Raw genomic sequence first — 20,964 nt, 5'->3', positions numbered from 1 at the left:
TTCGGAAGGGGCATGCTAATTTTGAACTTGGGAATAGGGAAATCCACGGGGGATTTAAATATCCCCCGCGGGATTTAAATAAACATGGCCACCGCTTTTTTTCCGGCTTGGGGAAAAGCCGGAAAAAAGCGTCTAGACTGGCGCGATCCTCCGGAATAAAGCCCTTTTCCGGAGGATCTCTTATTCCTACTTTCCCCAAGCCGGAAAAATTAGCATGCCCCTTCCAAAGAAGGGGCCAGTGTAGATGTAGCCCAATACTCATAGTAATTCTAATACTTTTATCTGACAGATAGCAACAATTTCATGTTATCAAACATTTTCATACCTCCTGGTACAGGACACACTGGTGGCTTACGTGACTGTGGCCTTGATGATGGTTTAACAGGTGGCTCAGATGCCTAAAATCAATAATTTAAGAAGTAGGGGAGGGTGTGTGTGTGGGGGGGGGGGGGAAATCACATTTCATTAGCAAATAAAGGTTAGTGTAACTGAAGAGCTAGAGAGAGTCTAAAAGAAATTAAGAACCACCCACCAGAAATTGCCTCTTGATAAACTTACATTTCAAACGGTAAAACTAAGGACTGATTTTGATATAGTTGCACAATAATTCACCATGAAGTAATATGCCTAAACTACAAATGGAACTGCTTGATATTTTAACTTGAAGACAAGAAAATAAATTATATTGTAATCTCTCTCTCAGTAGCATCAACTGTTACATCTAGACAGATAATATTGTCCATATATTGACAATGTCTTTTCCCATAATTCTCAATATCTTCTCAGTGATTAAATATGATGGCCCAATCCAAGAGTTGTAATTTTAGACTGGAAACAGAAGGAGCAGATAAACTCAACTAACAACCCCAACTTATTCCAAATATTCTTAAGAATTAACATTTTTCTCAAAAAACAAGCTGCAGCTGAAAAGCATATTTTGAATTAACTTTTCTGAGGGTAGTGAGTCAAATACATATATGTCCCTCTAAACTGGTGGCTTTCGCAGAAACAACGTAATGAACAATTATATTGTTAGATTGGGAAGTTAATAGTAAGGTTCTTCTATAGAAGAGGTTACCATGCAATACTGAAAAATAGACTAGAGTAAATACAGTCACACACACATCCAAAAAAAGACCCCTCATCCTCCCATTCATCAGCACTCTACAGATCCAATGACTTCAATGTGAGTACCGCCCACACAACAATATTAGGATTAGGTCTAATTGAGGAAGCATTTAGCAATAGAGAGCTAATATGGAAAAGATGTGTGCAAACCTTTCTTTGTTCCCATGCTGCTTTCCTTGCATTGTTCTTCTGCTCCTCATTTTCATATTTTTCAGTAAAGGAATCCAGAATTTCATACAGATCATCTGATTGAGCAGGACGAGGTACATCACCAAATAAAATGGCACTAGCTCGAATCTCTTGACCATAAAACCTACCAAAAAATATATCACAAAAGTATATCAGTTGCTTTAACCCAGCATCATCTCATCTATATTTCTAGATTAGCAAACAGTTTCAAAGACTGCACAATATTTATGAAGTTTCAACATGATATATAAACATTTACTTGATTTTTTAAAGCTAATTACCCATGAAGGAATGGTAGAAGTAGTTTTATGTTCAAAATAGAGAACAATAAAGTATGGGGAATAGACTTTTTCTCCTTTTATTATTTACTTTAGCTTAAATTTCCACCAGTGATTTTTTTGTTCCAGCTCATTTTCTAATGAAAAGCACAGTGGTGTCAGTTTCAGAATCACCCTCTCAATTCATAGTCAGCATTAAACAAGAAAATAATAGTGATTTCACAGAAAACTGTCATAATTTAAAGTGTCCTTCTTAGCACTGATCACAACAACTTTGGCAAACCATAGGAAACTTGCTAAAATTTTCTTGCCCAATTTTGATTACAGATTTTATTTATTTAAAGTGTCTTTTCATATTAGAGGAAGAAGTGACACTGAATTCTCGGTAATGTTCAACAGTATCCATTTTTATAAATATGCTAAATATTTCAGTGGATGCATTATTTGTTTCTAACCATGTACAGATTGAACCTCTCTTGCCTAGGACTCTTTGGTCCAGCAACATCCATGGTCTGACAGGACTACAGATATTGCTAGACCAGAGCCCCAGCTGCAGAGGTTGAGAGGAGCTGGGAGCAGAAGCAGTCTGGCAGGTGGCAGCCTGCAGTGCCAATTACCTGGGGACAGAGAGCCAGGAGAGAGGCTGCTGCCCTGAAGTGGAGGAAGGCAGGAACTTCGGTTACCCGGAGCGGGACCAGGCAGTGGGGGCAGGGAGCCGCCCCATGAGCAGCTGCTGCCTTGCATGGGGCCAGGCAGCCGGGGGGTAGGGAGCCCCAGGAGCAGCTTCCACCCCACGTGGGGCCAGATAGCCAAAGGCAGGGAGACCTGGGAGGAGCTGTCTTTGCATGAGGCTGGGCGGTCAAGGCCAGAGAAGCCCAGGAGCAGCTGCCACCCTATGCAGAGCTGGGGACAGGGAGCAGAGTCCTGTGATCAGGCTGGGGGAAACAAAGCCAGAGAGGTGGGCCAAAGGGGGTCAGGCCTCCGGGTTCTCCTGAGGCAGCAGCCAGGAGAGGAGCTCCAGGAGAACCTGGAGGCCTGACATCCCCTGGTCTGGCAAATTCCCTTGTTCCAGACCAATCGAGTGCTAGACCAGGGAGGTCCAACCTGTACAAATAACTGCTCACTGAGTGGCCTACTTTACAGGTTACTTGAACCTATAGGACTTCTAGTATGGACTGCCTGTTCCAAAGGAAGACATGTCCATAACTTCTTCTCCCTCCTGTGTGCATCTTCCTTGCTGGTCTTGTCTCAGCTGTACAAGGGGAGAACCTCCTTGCATAATTTTCTCCATATCTTCCACATGTTCTCATGTAAGGGCCTATTAGAACCATGCTTTTATTAAATATGAATTAATGTCTTTAACTACTGCACAGCTTAAAACTGGTACTGTACATTTTGTATTTTTTTTAAATCTTCACTCTTATAAACAGCAATATGAGAATGTCTCCTTTTTTCTAAAAATCTCCCATTCAATTTACAATTTTAATTGTTTCTAACTAAGACAGGTTTGATTTTAATGTAATATTCAACCAAGTGGTCTGACTCAAACAAGATTTCAAACCCATTACAATATAGCATGAGAAACCTCATGTTAGTGTAACTTTGGAACCATATATTAAGGTAATTGAATATTTTGGGGGGAGAAGAGATGAAAAATGCAATATGTTGGAAAGATTTTTGTTTTATATTATGTATGACTAATTTTGATTTTATAGCACTGCTACTATCTTAGAAAACAGAGAACAAAGTTAAACAAATCTAGTGTGTGTATATATTCAACAATGGCACCATAATGAAAAAAAATTAAGATTTAGAAAAGAGAGGGTTACTCCTCCCTCTGCAGTAATTGAAGTTCTTTGAGATGAGTGTCCCTCTGGGTGCTCCACCTTAGGTTTTTGGGCACCCAGCTGGAAGATTTCTATAGCAGTGCTTGTGGACAGCTTGTCTGTGAATGCACAGCACCCCTCCTGCACCAGGCAGCTAATGTGCATGCATAAGCCTCAATCCCTTCAGTTCCTTCTCTGACCCAGGAGGCATGTGTGAGGATGCCCCGAAGCAGAGGGCAGGAAGGGCGGGTGGTGGAGCATCCACAGGGACACTCATCACAAAGAACTTCAGTTACTGCACAGGGTGAGTAACCCTCTCTTCTTCTCCAAGGATGTCCCTGTGAGTGCTCCACCTTACGTGACTATGAAGCAGTGTGTCCACTAGAGGTAGGTGCTTCGGTTGGCATAGTGTTGTTATGGACAGTGATCAGGATGAAGTGGTTGAACAGGGTTCCCCTAGAGGGGTATATATCAAGCTCATAGTGGGTCACAAAAGTATGGGTGGACAACCAGGTAGCTGATCTACAAATATCTAATGGAGGGGTGGGGGGCTGGATATATGCAGTTGATGCAGCCATGGCTCTGGTTGAAGGTACATGATGTTGTGGAGGCAGATCTCTGCCAAAAGGCTCAGTATGCCAGTCTTATGCACTCCACTGTCCATTTGGAAAGTCTCTGAGAAGAGATGGGAAGTCCCAAAGATGGTTCTGTAGTCAAAATGAATAATCTGTTGGTTCTGCAAATTCGTGTGGATCCGGTTCTGCGAATTCATGTGGATCTGTTGGTTCTGTGGATTCTATCTATGTAGATAGAATGTGGAGATCGAGGGTATGAAGTGTTGCCTGCGTCTCATTGTTGTGAGGTTTGGGAAAGACGACAGGTAAGTTGATAAGCCCATTGCAGTGGAACACGGAGGACATGTTTGGCAAAAATTTTGGATGGGGCCTAAGTTGCACCATATGGAAGACCATAAAAGGTGGGTCCATCATGATGGCCGCAATTTCTCGCACTCATCTGGCAGATGTTATAGCCACCTTCATCGAGAGGGAGTAGTGAGCATGTTGCCAATGGTTCAAAGAGCTCTCTTGTTAGGGCCATAAGAACGAGATTGAGGTCCCAGGCAGGGACTGGTGGTTTGATGAGCGGGTAAGTGTTTCACAGGCCTTTGAGAAAACTTTTAGTTATGGGGTGTGTGAACACCGATGTATTGTCTATTGGTTGGTGTAGAGCTCTGAATGCAGTGAGATGGACTTTAAGGGAGCTCATGGAGAGACCTGAGTTCTTAAGCTCCATGATGTATTGCAAGATCTCAGGTAGTGGAGCTGAGGCTGCATTGAGGTTGTTTCTTTGGGATCAAGCAGAGAAGCGCTGCCATTTGTACAGGTAAGTTTTCTGAGTAGATGTTCTGCAGCTATTAAGAATAATTTACTGGACTTGGTTTGTGCATTGTGATTCTAGTGGAGTGAGCCAGTGAGGAATCATGCCTGGTGCTGGAGAGTGAAGAGGTGCAGGTGATGGAGGTGACTGCAATGCTGGGTGAGGAGATGCAGGAGCAGAGGGAGACGCCATGGCTGCCTGAACAACATTTGGAACAGGTAAGTATACTAGGTCAGTCTGGGGCTATGAGGATAATGTTGGCCCTGTCCAATCGGATGTTGTTCACCACTCAAAGAGGTGGTATCAGTGGAAAAACATAGAGGAGTGCTATGCCCCAGTGGATTGTGAGTCTCCTGGGAAGTGAGAGCCAATGCCTACTCGTGAGCAGTACTGCAGGCATTTTTTGTTTGTCTGGGTCGCAAATAGGTCTATCTGGGGAAAACCCCAGCATTGGAAGATTTTGTGAAAGATGGTGGGGATCTATTTCCCACTCATGGTTGGAGGAGAAGTTCCTGCTGAGAGAATCCGTTGTAGTGTTTTTTTGGTCTGAAAGATGAAAGGCAATTAAGGTTATATTGTGTGCACTGCACCAAGTCCGGAAACAAACTCATAGACTTTAAGGTCAGAAGGGACCATTATGATCATCTAGTCTGACCCCCTGCACAGTGCAGCCACAGAATCTCACCCACCCCTCCCAGAATAATCCTCTCACTTATATCTCAGATATTGAAGCCTTCAAATACTTTGAAGACCCCAAGATGCAGAGAATCCTCTAGCTGTGATCTGTACCCCATGCTACAGAGGAAGGCGAAAAACCTCCAGGGCCTCTGCCAATCTACCCTGGAGGAAAATTCCTTCCCGACCCCAAATATGGCGATCAGCTAAACCCTGAGCATGTGGGCAAGACTCATCAGCCAGACACCCAGAAAGTTCTCTGCTTCCTTGCAGAGGGGGTAAGACCTGACCCCTCCCTGCCTGTTGATATAAATCATTGCAGCTTGGCTGTCTGTAAAGATCTGGACAGTGGAATTGGAGATGTGGCCTCAGAAATGCCAGTAGGCATACAATACCACATGGAGCTCGAGGATATTTCTGTGCAGAGTGGTCTCTGCGGGCGACCATCAGGCTTGTGTGGTAAGGGTGCCAAGGTGGACTCTCCAGCCTATTTGGGATGTGTCCATGGTGATCGTAAAGGATGGGGCTTGTTTATGGAAGGGAACCCCAACACACACGTTTTGTGGATTTGGCCACCATTGGAGTGACTTCCTGATGGTGAGTGGCACCAAGACCAGCTTGAGGAGGCTGTTTCTCCTTGGTCTGTATACTGTGCTGAGCCAATGCTGTAGTGGCCTCATATGCAATCTGGCATGAGGGACCATGGTGGTGGCTGCTGCCACGTAGCCTAGGAGCTGGAGACATGCTTTGGCAGGTAGTTGGGGAGCTGTGCAGTGAAGCTGAGTAAGTTCCCGTATAGCTAGGAATCTTTGGTGGGGCAGAGATGTAATGGCAGTAGTACAATCTAATGGAGCCCCTATTAACTTCAGCACCTGAGTTGGTTGAAGTTGACACTTGGAGAGGTTTATCTGGAGGTCTAGGGATCAAAAGAGTTCCATGGTGGTATTAACTGCTTCTTGTGTCTCCTGAAGGGAGTCAATTCTTATCGTGCTGTCATCCAGATATGAGAACATGGACACACACTGCCTGCGCAGATGAGCAGCAACTACTGCCAGTACTTTGGAGAATACCCTCGGTGTAGTGGAGAAGCTGAAGGGGAGTACCATGTACTGGAAGTGTTATCCACTCGCAGTAAATCGGAGGTACTTCCTGTGTGCGGGGTGGATAAGCACATGGCAATATACATCCTGGAGGTCAAGAGTCACCAAACAGTCATCTTGGTTGAGGGAGCGAATACTGGTGGGGAGGATAATCACGCGGAAGTGTTGGGAAAAGACATGCCTGTTGAGGCCTCTGAGATCTAAGACTGGCCTCCATCCCCCTGACTTCTTTTCTATGTGGAAATAGCTAGAATAAAAGCGAGTATTGCAGGACTGGTGGGGAACACGTTCCTCTGCTTTGATGGAGAGCAGGTGGTTGATCTCTTGGCATCGGATGCTCTCATGAGATGGGTCCCTGAAGAGGAACAGGGTGAGTGGCTGGGGTTTTGGAAAGGACAGGAACAGTATGCAATGCAGTACCCATTCTTTATGACATCCATCACCCACTTGTCAGATGTTATGAGGCACCAGTGGTGATAGAATGGTTCTAGGCATTGTGTGGATATTGGAGTGCCACGAAGGATGGGAGGGGAGGGACGAGTTTGACTATTCCCGACCTGAACTTCAAAATATTTGTCTATTATTAGAGGGCTGGGATGTGGTGGGTTGTTTGGCAGATTGTCGCCTTCTGCTCTGGCATTGTCATTTTCTCTGGTCATACTGTCTTTGTGGTTCAGTAAAGAAGGCAGGTCTGCATCTCTGAGTACAACTCTCATTTTGTTTATGTTTCTGCACAGGAACCTGGATACCCAGCATGCGAAGGGTGGCTCTGGAATCTTTCAGGGCGTGCAACCAAGTGTCAGTGGACTCTGCGAAAAGTGTTGGCGCTCGAATGAGAGATCTTCGACCTTTGTCTGAACCTCTTTTGGGAAGTCAGATATATGGATCCAGAATGATATCCTCATCAGTAATGTGTCTGCAAGGAATGAGTGGCAGTGTCAGCAAAGTCGAGGGAGGCCTGTAGGGCTGTCCTGGCTATTAGGAAGCCCTCATTTGTGTTGGCTTTAAACTGCTCCCTTTTTTGTTCTGAAACATACTTAATAAAAGTGGATATCTGTTAAAAAATGTGGCATGTATATTTTGCCAGCATAGCCGTATAACTGGAGATGTGGAGTTGGAGGGAGGCAGATGAGTAGGCTTTCCTACACATGAGATGAAGCTGTTTTCACTCTTTATCGGGGAAGTGGATTTTGGTAAGATACATTTGGCCCTCTGGTTGGCAGCATCAACTACGAGGGAGTTGGCAGGAGGATGTGTGATGAGGAACTCCACACCCTGTGAGGAGACATAATATTTTCTATCCGCCTTTTTGCCAATGGGGTTATGGTGGCTGGTGTTTGCCACAGGTGTTTAGCAGGATCCATGAGGGCAGGATCCATGGGAAGCGCTAATTTTACCACTGGTGTAGCACATAGGATGCTGGTGAGCTTATGTTGGCTGTTGGGCTGTGTCGTTAATGAGATCTCTAACACATCAGCCACCCTTCTAAAAAGGTCCTGAAATGCCCTGAAATCATTGCCCACTGATGGAGGCAGTGGCATGAGGGAATTCTCCAGGGGAGAGGAGAGCTGAGTTGGCGGATATGATGAATCATTGGAGTCATAGTCACTAAAAGCATGATTGGAGTCAGTTTGATCCCTGGACACATCTAGGGATGTCACAGAAGTGTGTCTTGAGTGGAGCCTGACCAGCATGCTGGTATTGTTGCTGCTGCTGGTGGATTCTGAGAGGTGCCCATGGGTCCCAGTATGGCCAAGTGAGAGGCATGGAAATGATAGGTGGTAGCCACTGGCCGGAATCCCACTGAAGTGTCATTGGTTGTGGCTGAGGTGTTCTCCTCCTAGGGAAGGAGTGCCTGGGTGAGACAGCATTTGACAGACACACAGCTTCCTCCTTACTATATAAAGGAGGTGCAGGAGCTGTTATATTTGCTGGAGAGAACCTGGAAAGTGTAGGAGAGGTGTCAGTACTGAAAAGCAGAGTAGTGGGTACTAAGGTAACCTTTAGCTGGTCCATAGATGTAAAACAATAAGTTTGAGGCATAGGCGACAGGGGGTACTGTGGCTGTGAGCGTTTTGCCTTGCCAGGGAGTGGGGTAGGCGACTTGGGCTTGCTAGCCTGTTTCAGCATTGTAGGCAGGTCCTGGGACTCTCAGGGTGCAGTGGGACTGCAGTCCTGGCAAGCGGAGCCCCCATAGGGGATGGAACTGGCTTGGAATTGTGGCATCACCCTTTCTTGGGTGAAGAGGATTCCCTGTTGCATCTGCATTTATCTTCTTAGATCGTTTAGACTGAGGTTGCAGAACTCGCAGGTGAGGCAGATGCAGCCGCCTTGTCTGACATCGCTATGAGAGAGTGTAAGCGGGGATGCAGGAAAAACCCAGAAACTAAGTCTGGTCAGTTCGCTGTCCAAGTGAAATAGCTGTCTTGCTATATTTGCTCTGGCAATCAGGGCTCTGCGAAGAACGCCCTGAAGTACTCCGTGTTACACCCTCAGGAAGTGGAAATAAACGAACGCCCATCTGGGTGGGAAATATACAAGTGGCAAATAGGTGGAGTCTGAGCACCAGCCACGGTGGTATATACTTGGGGCAGGGGAGAGAGGTTCTGAGGTAGTCACTGTAGATGATCTCCTCAGGCAGATAAAAAGATTAAAATAATAAAAATAGTAAAACCAGCCAAAAAAACCCAAAACAAAACGTAGAGGGGAAAGCCCTTGTGGAGCGATCCCCATAAGGGAAAAGCAGCATGCAGTAAGCCTCCACGTATTTGCGGTCCAATGCAAAGAACGTCGGTTTTGGGGGGGGGTTAGGGTGAAGGAAAAAGATTTTAAAACCTACGTCTGACAAACGCTATGGTAAAAGGCTAACTAACTGAGACACTCAATGCAGAGCTCACTTCGGGATTCAACCAGCGCTGGGCGGCAGAGAAGGAACTGAAGGGATCAGGGCTCACATGTGCCCATTAGCTACCTGGTGCGTGAAGGGTACTGTGCATACGGGAACAAGCTATTCACAAGCACTGCTATAGAAATCTTCTGGCCAGGCATACTGAGGCACCCAAACACCTAACGTGGAACACCCACAAAGACAGCTCTGAAGAACAACCTAAATCTCTCATCAATTCTGACAGTTTTGATCGTCAGATATAGGTAAAATAAAACAAAACAAAACTAAGCAGTAACTCTTGAGTTCTTTAGGAAGGATCTGAACATAGTCCCTAATTTATTTTTTAAAAAGACATTGATACAGATGTCTGTCATTGCCTGCCAAATCCAACACTTCAGTACCTACTTCAAGTTCAAAAACTTCTTGTTTTAGTGAAAAAAGATAAATAACTCACATCACAATTAAACTTTGGCATGTTTCAGTGGAACGCATGTTATATTGTAGCAATATAATTCTAGTACTCAAAATACTACTATGTTTTGGCAATACCATTGGCCAAATTTTGCTTTGGATAATCACCTGCAGTTCTCACAGAAATCATTCCAAAGACAGAATTTGTTCCACTATACCAAAATATCGCAAATATTCACCCTGTGGGTACAGTAGACATTTTACGAATCTGAACAACAAATTACCTTACCCCGATTTGTTTATAAATTAGGGAACTTGTTGTGTACTCAACGCAACGAAAACTAGTACAGAGTATCTCATTCTACAAGTGCACTATAAGATTTATTTTAAATATTTTCCTAAAGATCCATTCCACTAAAATTTCAGTATACCCATTTGATAATGAAGTGCAAGATATGGAGGAAACATACAGGAATATCACAGATCAAATTTCAGGAAAAACTTCCTACCTGTAAATACAGGACAATGAAACAAACAGCCTTGGGAGGTCATGGAAGTTTTTTCACTGGAGCATTTCACAAGAAGGCTGGAAAGTAGTCATCAGCCTTCTATGAGCTGGAGGATTATGGACATTTACACCTTGGATGATTTAGACACAACAAATCCTGCCTCTTGCCAGACAGACTAGATGACACTTATGGTCCCTTCTAATCCTTTGATTCTATTTTTTTAAACTGGACTTACTTGCGATTAGTTTCTTTCCTTTCAATTAAACATGTTCCTTCTAAAGATACTCCTGCAAATAACCCTCGTGATTTGCAGTATGTATAGACAGCAGCTGAGCTTCGTACGGCAACATCACCTTCTAAATTTCTACAAAACAGAACAGTTTGTATGACTCTTAATATGATATTTAACTAGGACAACAATTGACAATTGTTCATTTTAAATTTTACAATTTGATGAAACCTTGATCATATGATTTCTGACCATCTGTATTTCTTATTGTCCCATTATTCTGCTTTTTTTCCCCCTCCACTACAATTGAATAAATATATTTCTTAGTTATTTTTTACATCTGGGTTTTGTGAGGGAAGAAAATAGCAATCGTGCTTTCTTTTAATGAAATAGATATACAGATTTGAGCTGCAGCCATGTGTTCACCTATAATTTTTTTTAAGCTATAAGTTGTAATTAAACCCTTTGCTTCATGACTATCTGCTCCTTTTCCCCTCTATTCAATCCTATTATTTCAATTGGAGATTTTAAAATGCAATATACATTTAAATTAGTTTTTAAAGATATTCTCAGACAACTCAATGACATATTACTTCCATTTTAAAGATAAAATAACTATTTTCCGTATGTTTGAAATGCAGTTTTTTACATCACTGGTACCAAAATTTGTATTGCTATGCTGGGGAACAGAGCAGTTAGTAGGAATTTTGCTTTGCAGAGGAGGTTATAGATACATGGGAATTGCCACATTTTCTTTGGTCCAAGGTCTACCTAACCTAGTATCCTGTCTCCACCAGTTGCCAGTACCAGATGCTTCAGAGCAGGGGTTCTTAACAAGGAATCTGGGGTCCCATTTGAGGCCATGACTGTCAAGGTGGACAACATCAGACTTGCTGGAGTCCAGGGCAGAAGCCACGAGGCCCCACCACCTGTGTCTGAATTAGAATTCTGAAATTTTATTTTGAGTGGCATGCGGTTGCAAGCAATTGTCCTGTTTGCTTCCCTCTAATTCTGGCCCTGGCTTTTATATGCAGAAAAACACTTGTTATAGATGGGCCAAGCATCATTTTTATAGTATGATGGAGGGAACTCATGTGGAAAAAAGGTTGAGAACCCCTGTCACACTCAATTATGGAGTAAGCTTGCTAATAGCTCCCAGCTTCTAGAAAAGAGAGGCTAGAGGTGTTCTTAGAGGATAGGTCCATCAGTGAACTTAACAGATTTTTGTAACGGTTATAATTGTGGCTTTCAAAAGATCTCCACGCAAAAAGAGTTCCACAGGTTGACTGTATTTTGTGAAAAATACTTCCCTTTATTTGTTTTAAGCCTGTTACCTATTAATTTCATTTGGTGACCCCTAGTTGTTATGTTATATGAAGGAGTAAGTAATATTTCCTTATTCACTTTCTCCACAGCAGTCAAGAATGTATAGACCTCTACCATATCTCTCCTTAGTCATCTCTTTTCCAAGCTGAAAAGTCCAAGTCTTTTAATCTCTTCACATAGAAAAGCAGTTCCATACTCCTAATCATTTTATTTGCCCTTTTCTGCATCTTTTTTTTAGATGGGATGGTCAGATTTGCATGCAATATTCATTATGTGAGTGTAAATGAACTTATATTGAGGCATTATATTTTCTGTCTAGTCCTTTTTTAATGGTTGCTAACATTGTTAGGGGGTGGGTTTTTTGTTTTTTGTTTTTGATTGCCATTGCATATTGAGTAGATATCTTTGGTATTTCCAAAATTTCTCTCGAATGGGAAAAGCTAATTTAGAATTCACCATTTTGTATGTATATTTGGAATTATGTTTTCCAACATGCATTACTTTGCATTTATCAACACTGACTTTCATCTGTCGTTTTGTTGCCCAGTCACCATGTTTTCTGAGGTTCCTTTGAAACTCTTGACAGTATTTTTGGACTTAACTATTTTGAATAATTTTGGAAATATGCCACTTTTACAGAACATTTATCAATGTTCATGGCCCAAAGGGGAGAATGGGGACTTGAAGAAACAGAAATACAACTTCCATGAGGTAGCAAACATAACCGAATCAAAATATTTAATTTTGACTGCAATTATTTTTTTCAGTTTATGGAGTTTCTTTAAACCAAAACTCTGTGAAAAGCAGGCACTTTTCACAAAATTGTTTAATACATAATTTTCTATTAAAAAGTAGGTTTGACAAAAATTTGACAAAGTTAGCAGTTAAACAATTGGTCAACAAACAAATGACCACATCAGAATAAAAGTTAGAATGTTCTCCACAGTGATTTCTCTCATGCAAAAGACTGAGTGAAAAAGACCATAAGTTAATCTAGTTCTATAACTTAGGGTCCTCCACTAAGAACTTCTTATACTAATTTGCAGATGTTCAAATTTAGGGCCTTTGTGAACCTACCTGATGTTTTCTCTCTCTGTTATATGCAGAAATAGGCAAGTAATACCTCTTCCCACCTACAAACAATCTCCATCTAAACTAGACTGAACTTCTATTACATTTCTCTTTCCCATTGCTTTCTGCAGGCCTGGTTGAGAGAAAGGGAAGACCTGACAGAGCCTATGTGTACATTACTGTAGAAAGTGGACCCTAGGTACGCAATTCCAGCTATATGAATAATGTACCTGGAGTCAACATACTTTATTTCAAATGACTGTGGGGTGCACAATGTATCTTAGGTCAAGTTATGATGGGGTATCAATGGGAGAAACTCTCTTGTTGATTACCTAGCTCTTCTGGTCAGGGATAAAGCACAGGGTTGACTGCAGAATGACTTGCAGTTGCTCTGGAAGGTCTTTACTAAACCCACTAAATCGACCACTGGTGGATCGATCTGAAAGCAATTATTCCTGCTGTAGGGTAGATATAGTCTGAGACTGCACAATCTGTGTGTAATTAAACTGGCATATTATATCACTGGTCAAGTGAACAAAAGTATTAAGAGTACTTCTGGTATTCAGGTAAAGGAAAGAATATTTTATTCTAACAAACTACTTAGTAATTTAAGTAAAACTTACAAGTATATTTTAAATAGGATTATGGAAGTACACTTTTGTTAATGTACATATTTAAATAATTTTATATGTTAATGATACTCACCTCCCCAAAGGCCCAATTGCCACTGTACAATTTCCTCCAAGTGTAAGATTGCCACCTTTCGCAAAAGCTTCAACTGCTCTTTCATGGTTCAATATTATCACTAAATCTGAGACCTATAAATCAAGTAAAAACAACTGTTTGCGCTATTTAGAGCAAATATTTGAAAGTTCATCTCTCTCAAGAAAGAACGAACATAAACATGCAAATCTGCAGGTGAGCAAGAACACAGGGGTACATTAAACATTTTCTAGAGTTAACCAGCTTTAATATATCCACCCAGTGAAAAATTAGATTAAGAAATTGAGCACTTGTATTACTTTTGACCATTTAAATATTGTGACCACATGACCAAGGATGCAGCAGACACATTTTTGTCGTTGCTATTCTCTCTTCGCTTACCATTCACCTGTCCTGAAAGAAGGAAGCAATAGGAAAAAGAAAAAAAAAGCCATTTAGGAAAATACCTATGATTATGGTTTCCCATTATCAATGGAAACCATTTTCTAGCCACAGCAAGTGAATTATGGTGGTTTGCCAATTAAATGAGACACCAGGCTGACACTAATCCCTGAAAAGATAATGGAGCCGCTGATACCGATTAAATGCTTATTAAGAATGCTTTGCAAAAAGCACAGGCTGGCTGGCTAGGTACATGCTAGTGCAGGGTTATAGCACATGGCACTACATTCCACAAAGCCGCCCAAGGAGTCTGCTATAATTTAGATAGCCTTAGAGAGCAATGAAAGCCTGTGTCTGCACTACCAGATTATTTATTTCAAAATAATAACTCCTGAAATAACTCTTTCAAAAGAAGCTTATTCCTCTTCATAAGCAGGAGTTAATATTTCAAAATAACAAGCCCACTATTTTGAAATAGCAGGCTTCGTAGTGTGTTCACTTGCCTTGTTATTTCGAAATAACTCCCCAGTGTAGACATGCTCTAAATTACATTTGTGGCATTTCCAGTGACTTGGGTGGCCCAGGATCACAAAGGTAGAATGACTAATCAGTAGGCTCCCACTTTTTTGGGCTGTGAATTTCATCCAAGGGAAGCAAACAGCACAGCAATATTAAAACTTTTATTCTAACTAAAATAATGGAACAAACATAAAGGACAATTCTAATTAGGCTTGGTCTACACTACATTGTTTGTGTCAAATAATTATGGCACTGTCTACACTACAATGTTGATTTTGCTGAAGTCACCACTAAGCCCACGTAACTGCACAATAAGAGGTGTAGTGCTTATGTTGATGTAGTGAGGGTGACCCAATGCCCATGTAGACAGTGCATTACTTACATAGCTTATTGGCGGTCAGTCCTAAGAAGAGCTAACGGATGAAACCCCCCACACCAATACAGTCTGGCACCAACAGCTTGAGATGTCAGCCAGGGATGCCAGGCTCCAACTGACAGTGTCCTACAATGCCCCACAACAGTTGGTGTAAGTACTCCTGGTGAGAATGACCAGCACTGACAGATGTGGATAACCACTTTAATTAGCGCCACTGCTATAATTAAAGTCAACTTAATTTTGTAGGGTAGAGAACCCCTCAGAGAACCCTGACCAGTAAGCAGGCTGAGCTTTTTTTAAGATATCACATGGACTGCATTTTCCACTCATAGAAAACCAGGCTGGGAGAGTGGAATCATCCAATGTGAAAGCTGCCAGTTAGTGGAATCTCTCAGGCAAGCATGTGGAAGAGCTATAGGAGGAAGTAGCTAGGCTGAGGTTCATCTGTGCCCATGAGAAAGTCCTCAGGAATATTCACGTGGAGACATCCAAGGCTAAGGAAGCAGTCCAGCTATAGGAGATTGCTGTCATACCACTAGAGGAGGAAGTGTTGGGCTCTGTCAGACAGAGGACAATAGGAGCAGCTTACTTCTTACATTCAACCCTTCCCATATGGTGATGGAGAACCATTATACTGCTCTGCCAGCAAGAGATGAGGTATCACCCCCTAAGGTGGAGGAGAAGCTGTATACCCCCAAGGCTGTGAGGCCTGTAGCCATCATTCCCAGAAGGAAATGCAGAGTAGAGGTGATCGGAGATTCAATTCTGAGAAGGGGATGGATACACCTATCTGTTGTCCTGACATGGCATCCCAGTAGATAGGCTGCCTGTTGGGCCCACACGCAAAACATTATGGAGGGATTGTCGAGAATCACATTTTACTGAAAATATAAAAATCATGGCTCCCTGAGTGACTGACCTTCAGGGAATAAACAAGTTTAAGAAATAGTCCTTTGTTTACTACTTCGCTAATAGTAAGGATTCTATCAGGTTCAGAACTACATAAACACACACTAGAGAAGAACTCTTATAGACAGGCTTGGCAGAATTTCATCTTCATAATTGACAGATAATACATTGATATTTATTTTAAAGATTTTATTGACTGTAATGCTTATAGTTGTGAGAAATTATGGGGTTCCAACAACTATTTAACCATAAATGCTGAGATTCAGCAACTAAAGTTTTAAAACCTTTAAAACAAAAACTGTCAACATCACATCTAAATATTCAAAGTAAATATTCTTAATTCAACAAATCAGACATGTTTGTACTAATCCATTTGTATCAAGCCTAATTTAAAAGTCTAAATTACTGGATTTTTTTATTCTAATAAAGCTTCTCAGGCATTTTTCTTACTTTGCTAGGTGTACATTTTTATGATCAATGGAATTTTTGTCAATCTGTGTATAGTAAAATTTATATTCACAACACTTACATAGAATTAAGTTATATGAGCTGAATAATTATTGGAACAAAATGTGCCATATGAACAGCCAATTGCATATAAGGAAAGTATACCAAGATACTGGAGGAGCTAGGAAGAAGGAAATTCTCGAAGTGCTCCGCCCAGTCCAGTATAATGTGGATGTAAAATATGTAACTTTTTGTAATGTAAGTCTGTAACTTTCAGGTAGTAAAAGTCACGTGACTTAATATGTAACTCTCTGCTGTGTGACTCAGTTGTTCTATGTAACTCTGCTATTGTAAGCCATGTAACTCTCAATTAAGTCATGTAAGTTTCAGTCATTGTAAGCCAGCTCAACTTTCTGTTATTATAAACCATGTAACTTTCTGCAACTTTCATGTAATGTTTCAAGTTCTGCAACTTCTTGCAAGCTTTGTAATTGATAATCTTTAAGCTCTGCAACATTCTATTCTGTGACAAGGGAGTTGGTGGGTGGGTGTGAATGGAGAGAGAGTGTGAATAGGGTAATGTCTGTGCCTTTGAGGAGAGGAGCCATGAGGCTACAGACCTGGAGCCAGGAGCTAGGTGGGGTCTGATCTGATCTTCGCTTGCACATGAAAAAGGAAAGAAATGGAGGTACAGTGAAGATGAGAAGAAGAAATGAATATGCATGAGGCGAAAGAGATCAGAGTGGGCCTCTCGGTGACAGACACAGAGAAAGAACTGAGTGTATGTGAGAGGCCACCCAGCTCAGAAAAGAAGAAAGCATGTAGACCAAGGGCCATATGATTATTCTAGGAGGGGTGGGTGAGATTCTGTGGCCTGCACTGTGCAGGGGGTCAGACTAGATGATCATAATGGTCCCTTCTGACCTTAAAGTCTATGATCAGTTCGCTGGCCCAGACTGGTGACGGCAGGCAGACACACAGCACCCACCATGCTTGGCATCTTCTGCCCTCTCTGTGCAACTCATCACATGTGTAAGTGTATGACTGTCTAGGTGTATGAATGTGGGGGTGCATGTGTGGAGGAGTTCCATTACTTTTTCACTTGATCCAATAGTGGAATTGATTAAATCAGTATATGTGTAACCCTGGATTGGTCTCCTGTGAAATTAGGTAACAAGGTGCTTTGATGCATAAAAATTTACATTAGTGTTACAGGAAGCAGGAGGAAGTCTGTCCTGCACTTTAATCTAAAGAAGTACACACACATATTATACTGTAGTAAGAAAGAAAGAAAAATCAAGTGTTGTGTGGTTATAGAAATACATATAAAACATACATGCATTAGAATTTGAATGATTAGGCACTTTTTCTTGTCCTGATGGCTCATGTGCACCTTACTTAAAAAGTTGCACCTCTCTGTCAAGAGATATTATTTTTGGCACCACCCCAAGACACAGTACAGCAAGTCTGGGCCTGACATAAATGTAAATTTAAATCCTTGACTGTTACAGCATGCTTTGCAAAGCCAGTAAGAAAAGAATCAAAATATGTGTTTTTCTCTAGAGACCACTGTAAGAAACCTTACACATTTTACATTGGGTGCCTCTCACTATAGCAGAGAATATTTCACCTCTGGCATTGAGAAGTTTATTACTTCATTTTCTAATGTTCAGAAACAGCGCACACTATTTAAGAGCAAATTTACTGTTGATATATGCTAAAGTGATTTTCATGTAAAACTTAAATTTTTTGTTAATTAATGTAATCCATTGTAATCACTTAGCTAGCTTTAACTTTAAAAAAGGGCAGCTTTGCTTATTTGTTTTTATGTAAGTTACCTTCACTTGCGCCCATCAATTTTTTTTGTACTATAGTTCTTCTTACTATTTAGCACACCCAGCTATCTCATGTCATGTTATCTGCAAACAAAATCCGTATCTAATCCCATGAAGTCCAAATACAAAATATTCCATCACCTTTATTTCGCTTCTTTATCACAGATACAGTGTTTATTTATCAACAGACCACTTGTTTCTTTAGAAATGCATTAGTTGATGCTTAATTGTACTTCAGTTAATTAGCAAAGACATCAGATAAGTTCAGTTAACACAGAGAGCTAATAATGTATCTATTAGTGGCTGGATCTTTTAAATCCCATCCAAAACATATCATTTTATGAAAACATGAGAAAATTCATACTGTGCATGTATAATTGCAAAATAAATTTTAGTTATGGTTCATGTACACTGAAACAATGCATATTTCTACACATTATGGATGTAGCATAAAGACCTCTACTTTTGTAAGATATTACAATTTTATTATTCTCCCTTACCTCAATTCCAATTTCAAATCCACCACCAAGGCCAGCAATCCCTATTGCAGAAGGAGGAGACCAACCTGACTCACCCAAAATAAGATACATGTTACAAAATTTCAGCAATATACCCATTTAAAAGCAGTATAGAAACTAAAGGTCAACTAATCCATTATGAAAAATAATACAAGTCATTGTATTTGACATCCAAATCTTCAAACTGAAACCTAAAAAAAAAAAAAATTACTAAGCTAAATACATTTTCTCTTGGTTTTGAAATGTGCCTGAGAATTTGAGTGCTTTTTGACTGAGTTTGACAGTCATGTTTTCAAAACAAAAACTGCTTTTCATGAAAAGCATGTGGAGAACTGGCAAAAGCAAGTAGATAGCAAGTGAAACCAGTGCTACATGCGGGCAGTTTATTTGATATATTTTTTCTTTACTGTTGCAATATTATTTTATTGAATTTCAATAGTTAAAAGGACATTGTTACTGAAAAAATACTGAACATTGGAAATTCCACTGTAATTCTGATTACTATTTCAAAGACACCACTATTTACAATAAAGAACTCTTACTTTAGGCCAACTGTCTGCAATTTGTTTTAATATATTAAGGTGCATGTTTTCAAAAGCATCTTTCAAACATCATATATTTAGGTTCAGTTAATCTTTTGAATACCAATACTTCATAAAGGTATCGCAATACTTCACACAGAACATTGGTGGTTTGACAATTTGAAGTTTTATGGGGTGCATCAATGTAGTTAACATTTGGTTTTGCTTACCTTTAGTAGTGGTCATGTATTTCTGCTAACCGTTATTTCTCATTGCTAAGCTTTCGTGTCTTTCACAACATTTTTGTAAACAAAGAATCAGTTCTCATATTTAAACTGATCATTAGAGCAGACATCTATTGCACACTAAATATCTTCATTAGCTAAGATGAACTATTTCATAATACCGTGGCAAGTTTCTGCATATTAAATTCCTAATGCGTATTACCTAATGTAATTTATTGTAATACTTGTACTGGTAAATATAGATTTTAAAACACAAACCACACTATTTTAAATTATAAATCAAGAGACAAATAAGCCTTGCTAGCTGAGTAACAGGAGAGGCATGATGAGTGTCAAACTCCACCAAGCATTGTGAAAAAGGCCATAACTAGGGCAGGGCAAGCAGCAGTTGCCCAGGGCATAAAGTCATGGAGGAAAAAAAATGGGAAAGAAATATGCCCCAGAAATATGCTTGCTAACCCCAGTGCTAAAATGCCTTGTTATAGCTCTGCTCCCAGCATTTCAGTGTAGCTCGGCTTCTGACTTAGGGCTTTGTCCATGACAGAATACTTGAAATTATGTACTAAGAGCTGAACTATAACCTCTCATCCTAACACAGGTGAAGAAATATTAAGAATATCACAATGCTTATAGTTTTGGTACCCAGTAGACATGACCTTCAATTCAACACTCAACTATTTTACAACTTATTTTCTGGACATAATTCCTACCTACCCCTCAATACGTCTGAGCCAGTACACTTGGTTATTTGCAAGTAAATTCTTCCATTCTGGGTAGCATTCCCATGCCTGCTGACAGCAATTCAGTGTCCCAGGGCAGAAAAGTTAATGACCCCCCTAGAAAGGGATGGCCAAGGTTTATGACACTACTGCATTATCAAAGAGATTAAAAAAAATAGAGCCCCCCCGTGTAAATTATTGTATTTAATTTTACTGTTAAATAAATTGTGAGTTTAAATATAAGATGTAGAATTTATTATGAATTATATATTTTAAATAAATAAATATATTATGGAATGAAATTAATATATACAACATTTAAAGAATCACAAAGTAAGAAAACACCTAATGTATCAAGTATTTGAGATTCATATGTAAGGTAAAAATAAGGGAAAAACTGATATACAAGATTTTAATTGAATGTGAACAACATATTTACAATTTACAAGTGTTATACTACTGGTGGACATCAATAACCAGAGGAAATGAGGAAATGGCAGGCATGGTATGCCCCATTTACTGGGAGATCTCTGAGGAAGCTCAAGAGGCAAAGGGAAAAGCCACACCTTTGCTGAGCAGTGGAGGTGGCCCACCATAGTGTGCTTTCAACCAGTGCCAGAAGTAGCGAATGGGGGAGCTAGTTCTGGCTGTGTCTAAGCAAAGTTGAGCAGCTCAACTGAGTGACTGAACTTACTGCCTTGTATTTGGCGAGGAGCTATGGCCTTGGAGGCGGGGGGGAAAATGTGGAATCTGGTAGCACAGAGG

General features: G+C 40.8%; 1 protein-coding gene across 2 annotated transcripts in view; it reads right to left on the bottom strand.

Moving 5' to 3' along the window:
• SH3YL1 (SH3 and SYLF domain containing 1) overlaps window positions 1-20,964 on the bottom strand; it is a 103,331-nt gene that overhangs the window by 53,823 nt on the left and 28,544 nt on the right. For both annotated transcript variants that reach the window (XM_006130966.4, XM_025188605.2), the window contains exons 4-8: window positions 18,697-18,761; window positions 13,712-13,824; window positions 10,616-10,744; window positions 1,279-1,441; window positions 326-398 (exon numbers count right to left, since the gene is read on the bottom strand). In XM_006130966.4, coding sequence (XP_006131028.1) covers window positions 326-398; window positions 1,279-1,441; window positions 10,616-10,744; window positions 13,712-13,824; window positions 18,697-18,761 — 543 coding nt within the window. The remainder of the gene's footprint in view (window positions 1-325; window positions 399-1,278; window positions 1,442-10,615; window positions 10,745-13,711; window positions 13,825-18,696; window positions 18,762-20,964) is intronic.

Source organism: Pelodiscus sinensis, chromosome 3, assembly GCF_049634645.1.
Source record: "Pelodiscus sinensis isolate JC-2024 chromosome 3, ASM4963464v1, whole genome shotgun sequence".
Classification (NCBI taxonomy): domain Eukaryota; kingdom Metazoa; phylum Chordata; order Testudines; family Trionychidae; genus Pelodiscus; species Pelodiscus sinensis.
Note: the sequence above shows the minus strand (reverse complement) of the source record. Positions and strands in the feature narration are given on the sequence as shown.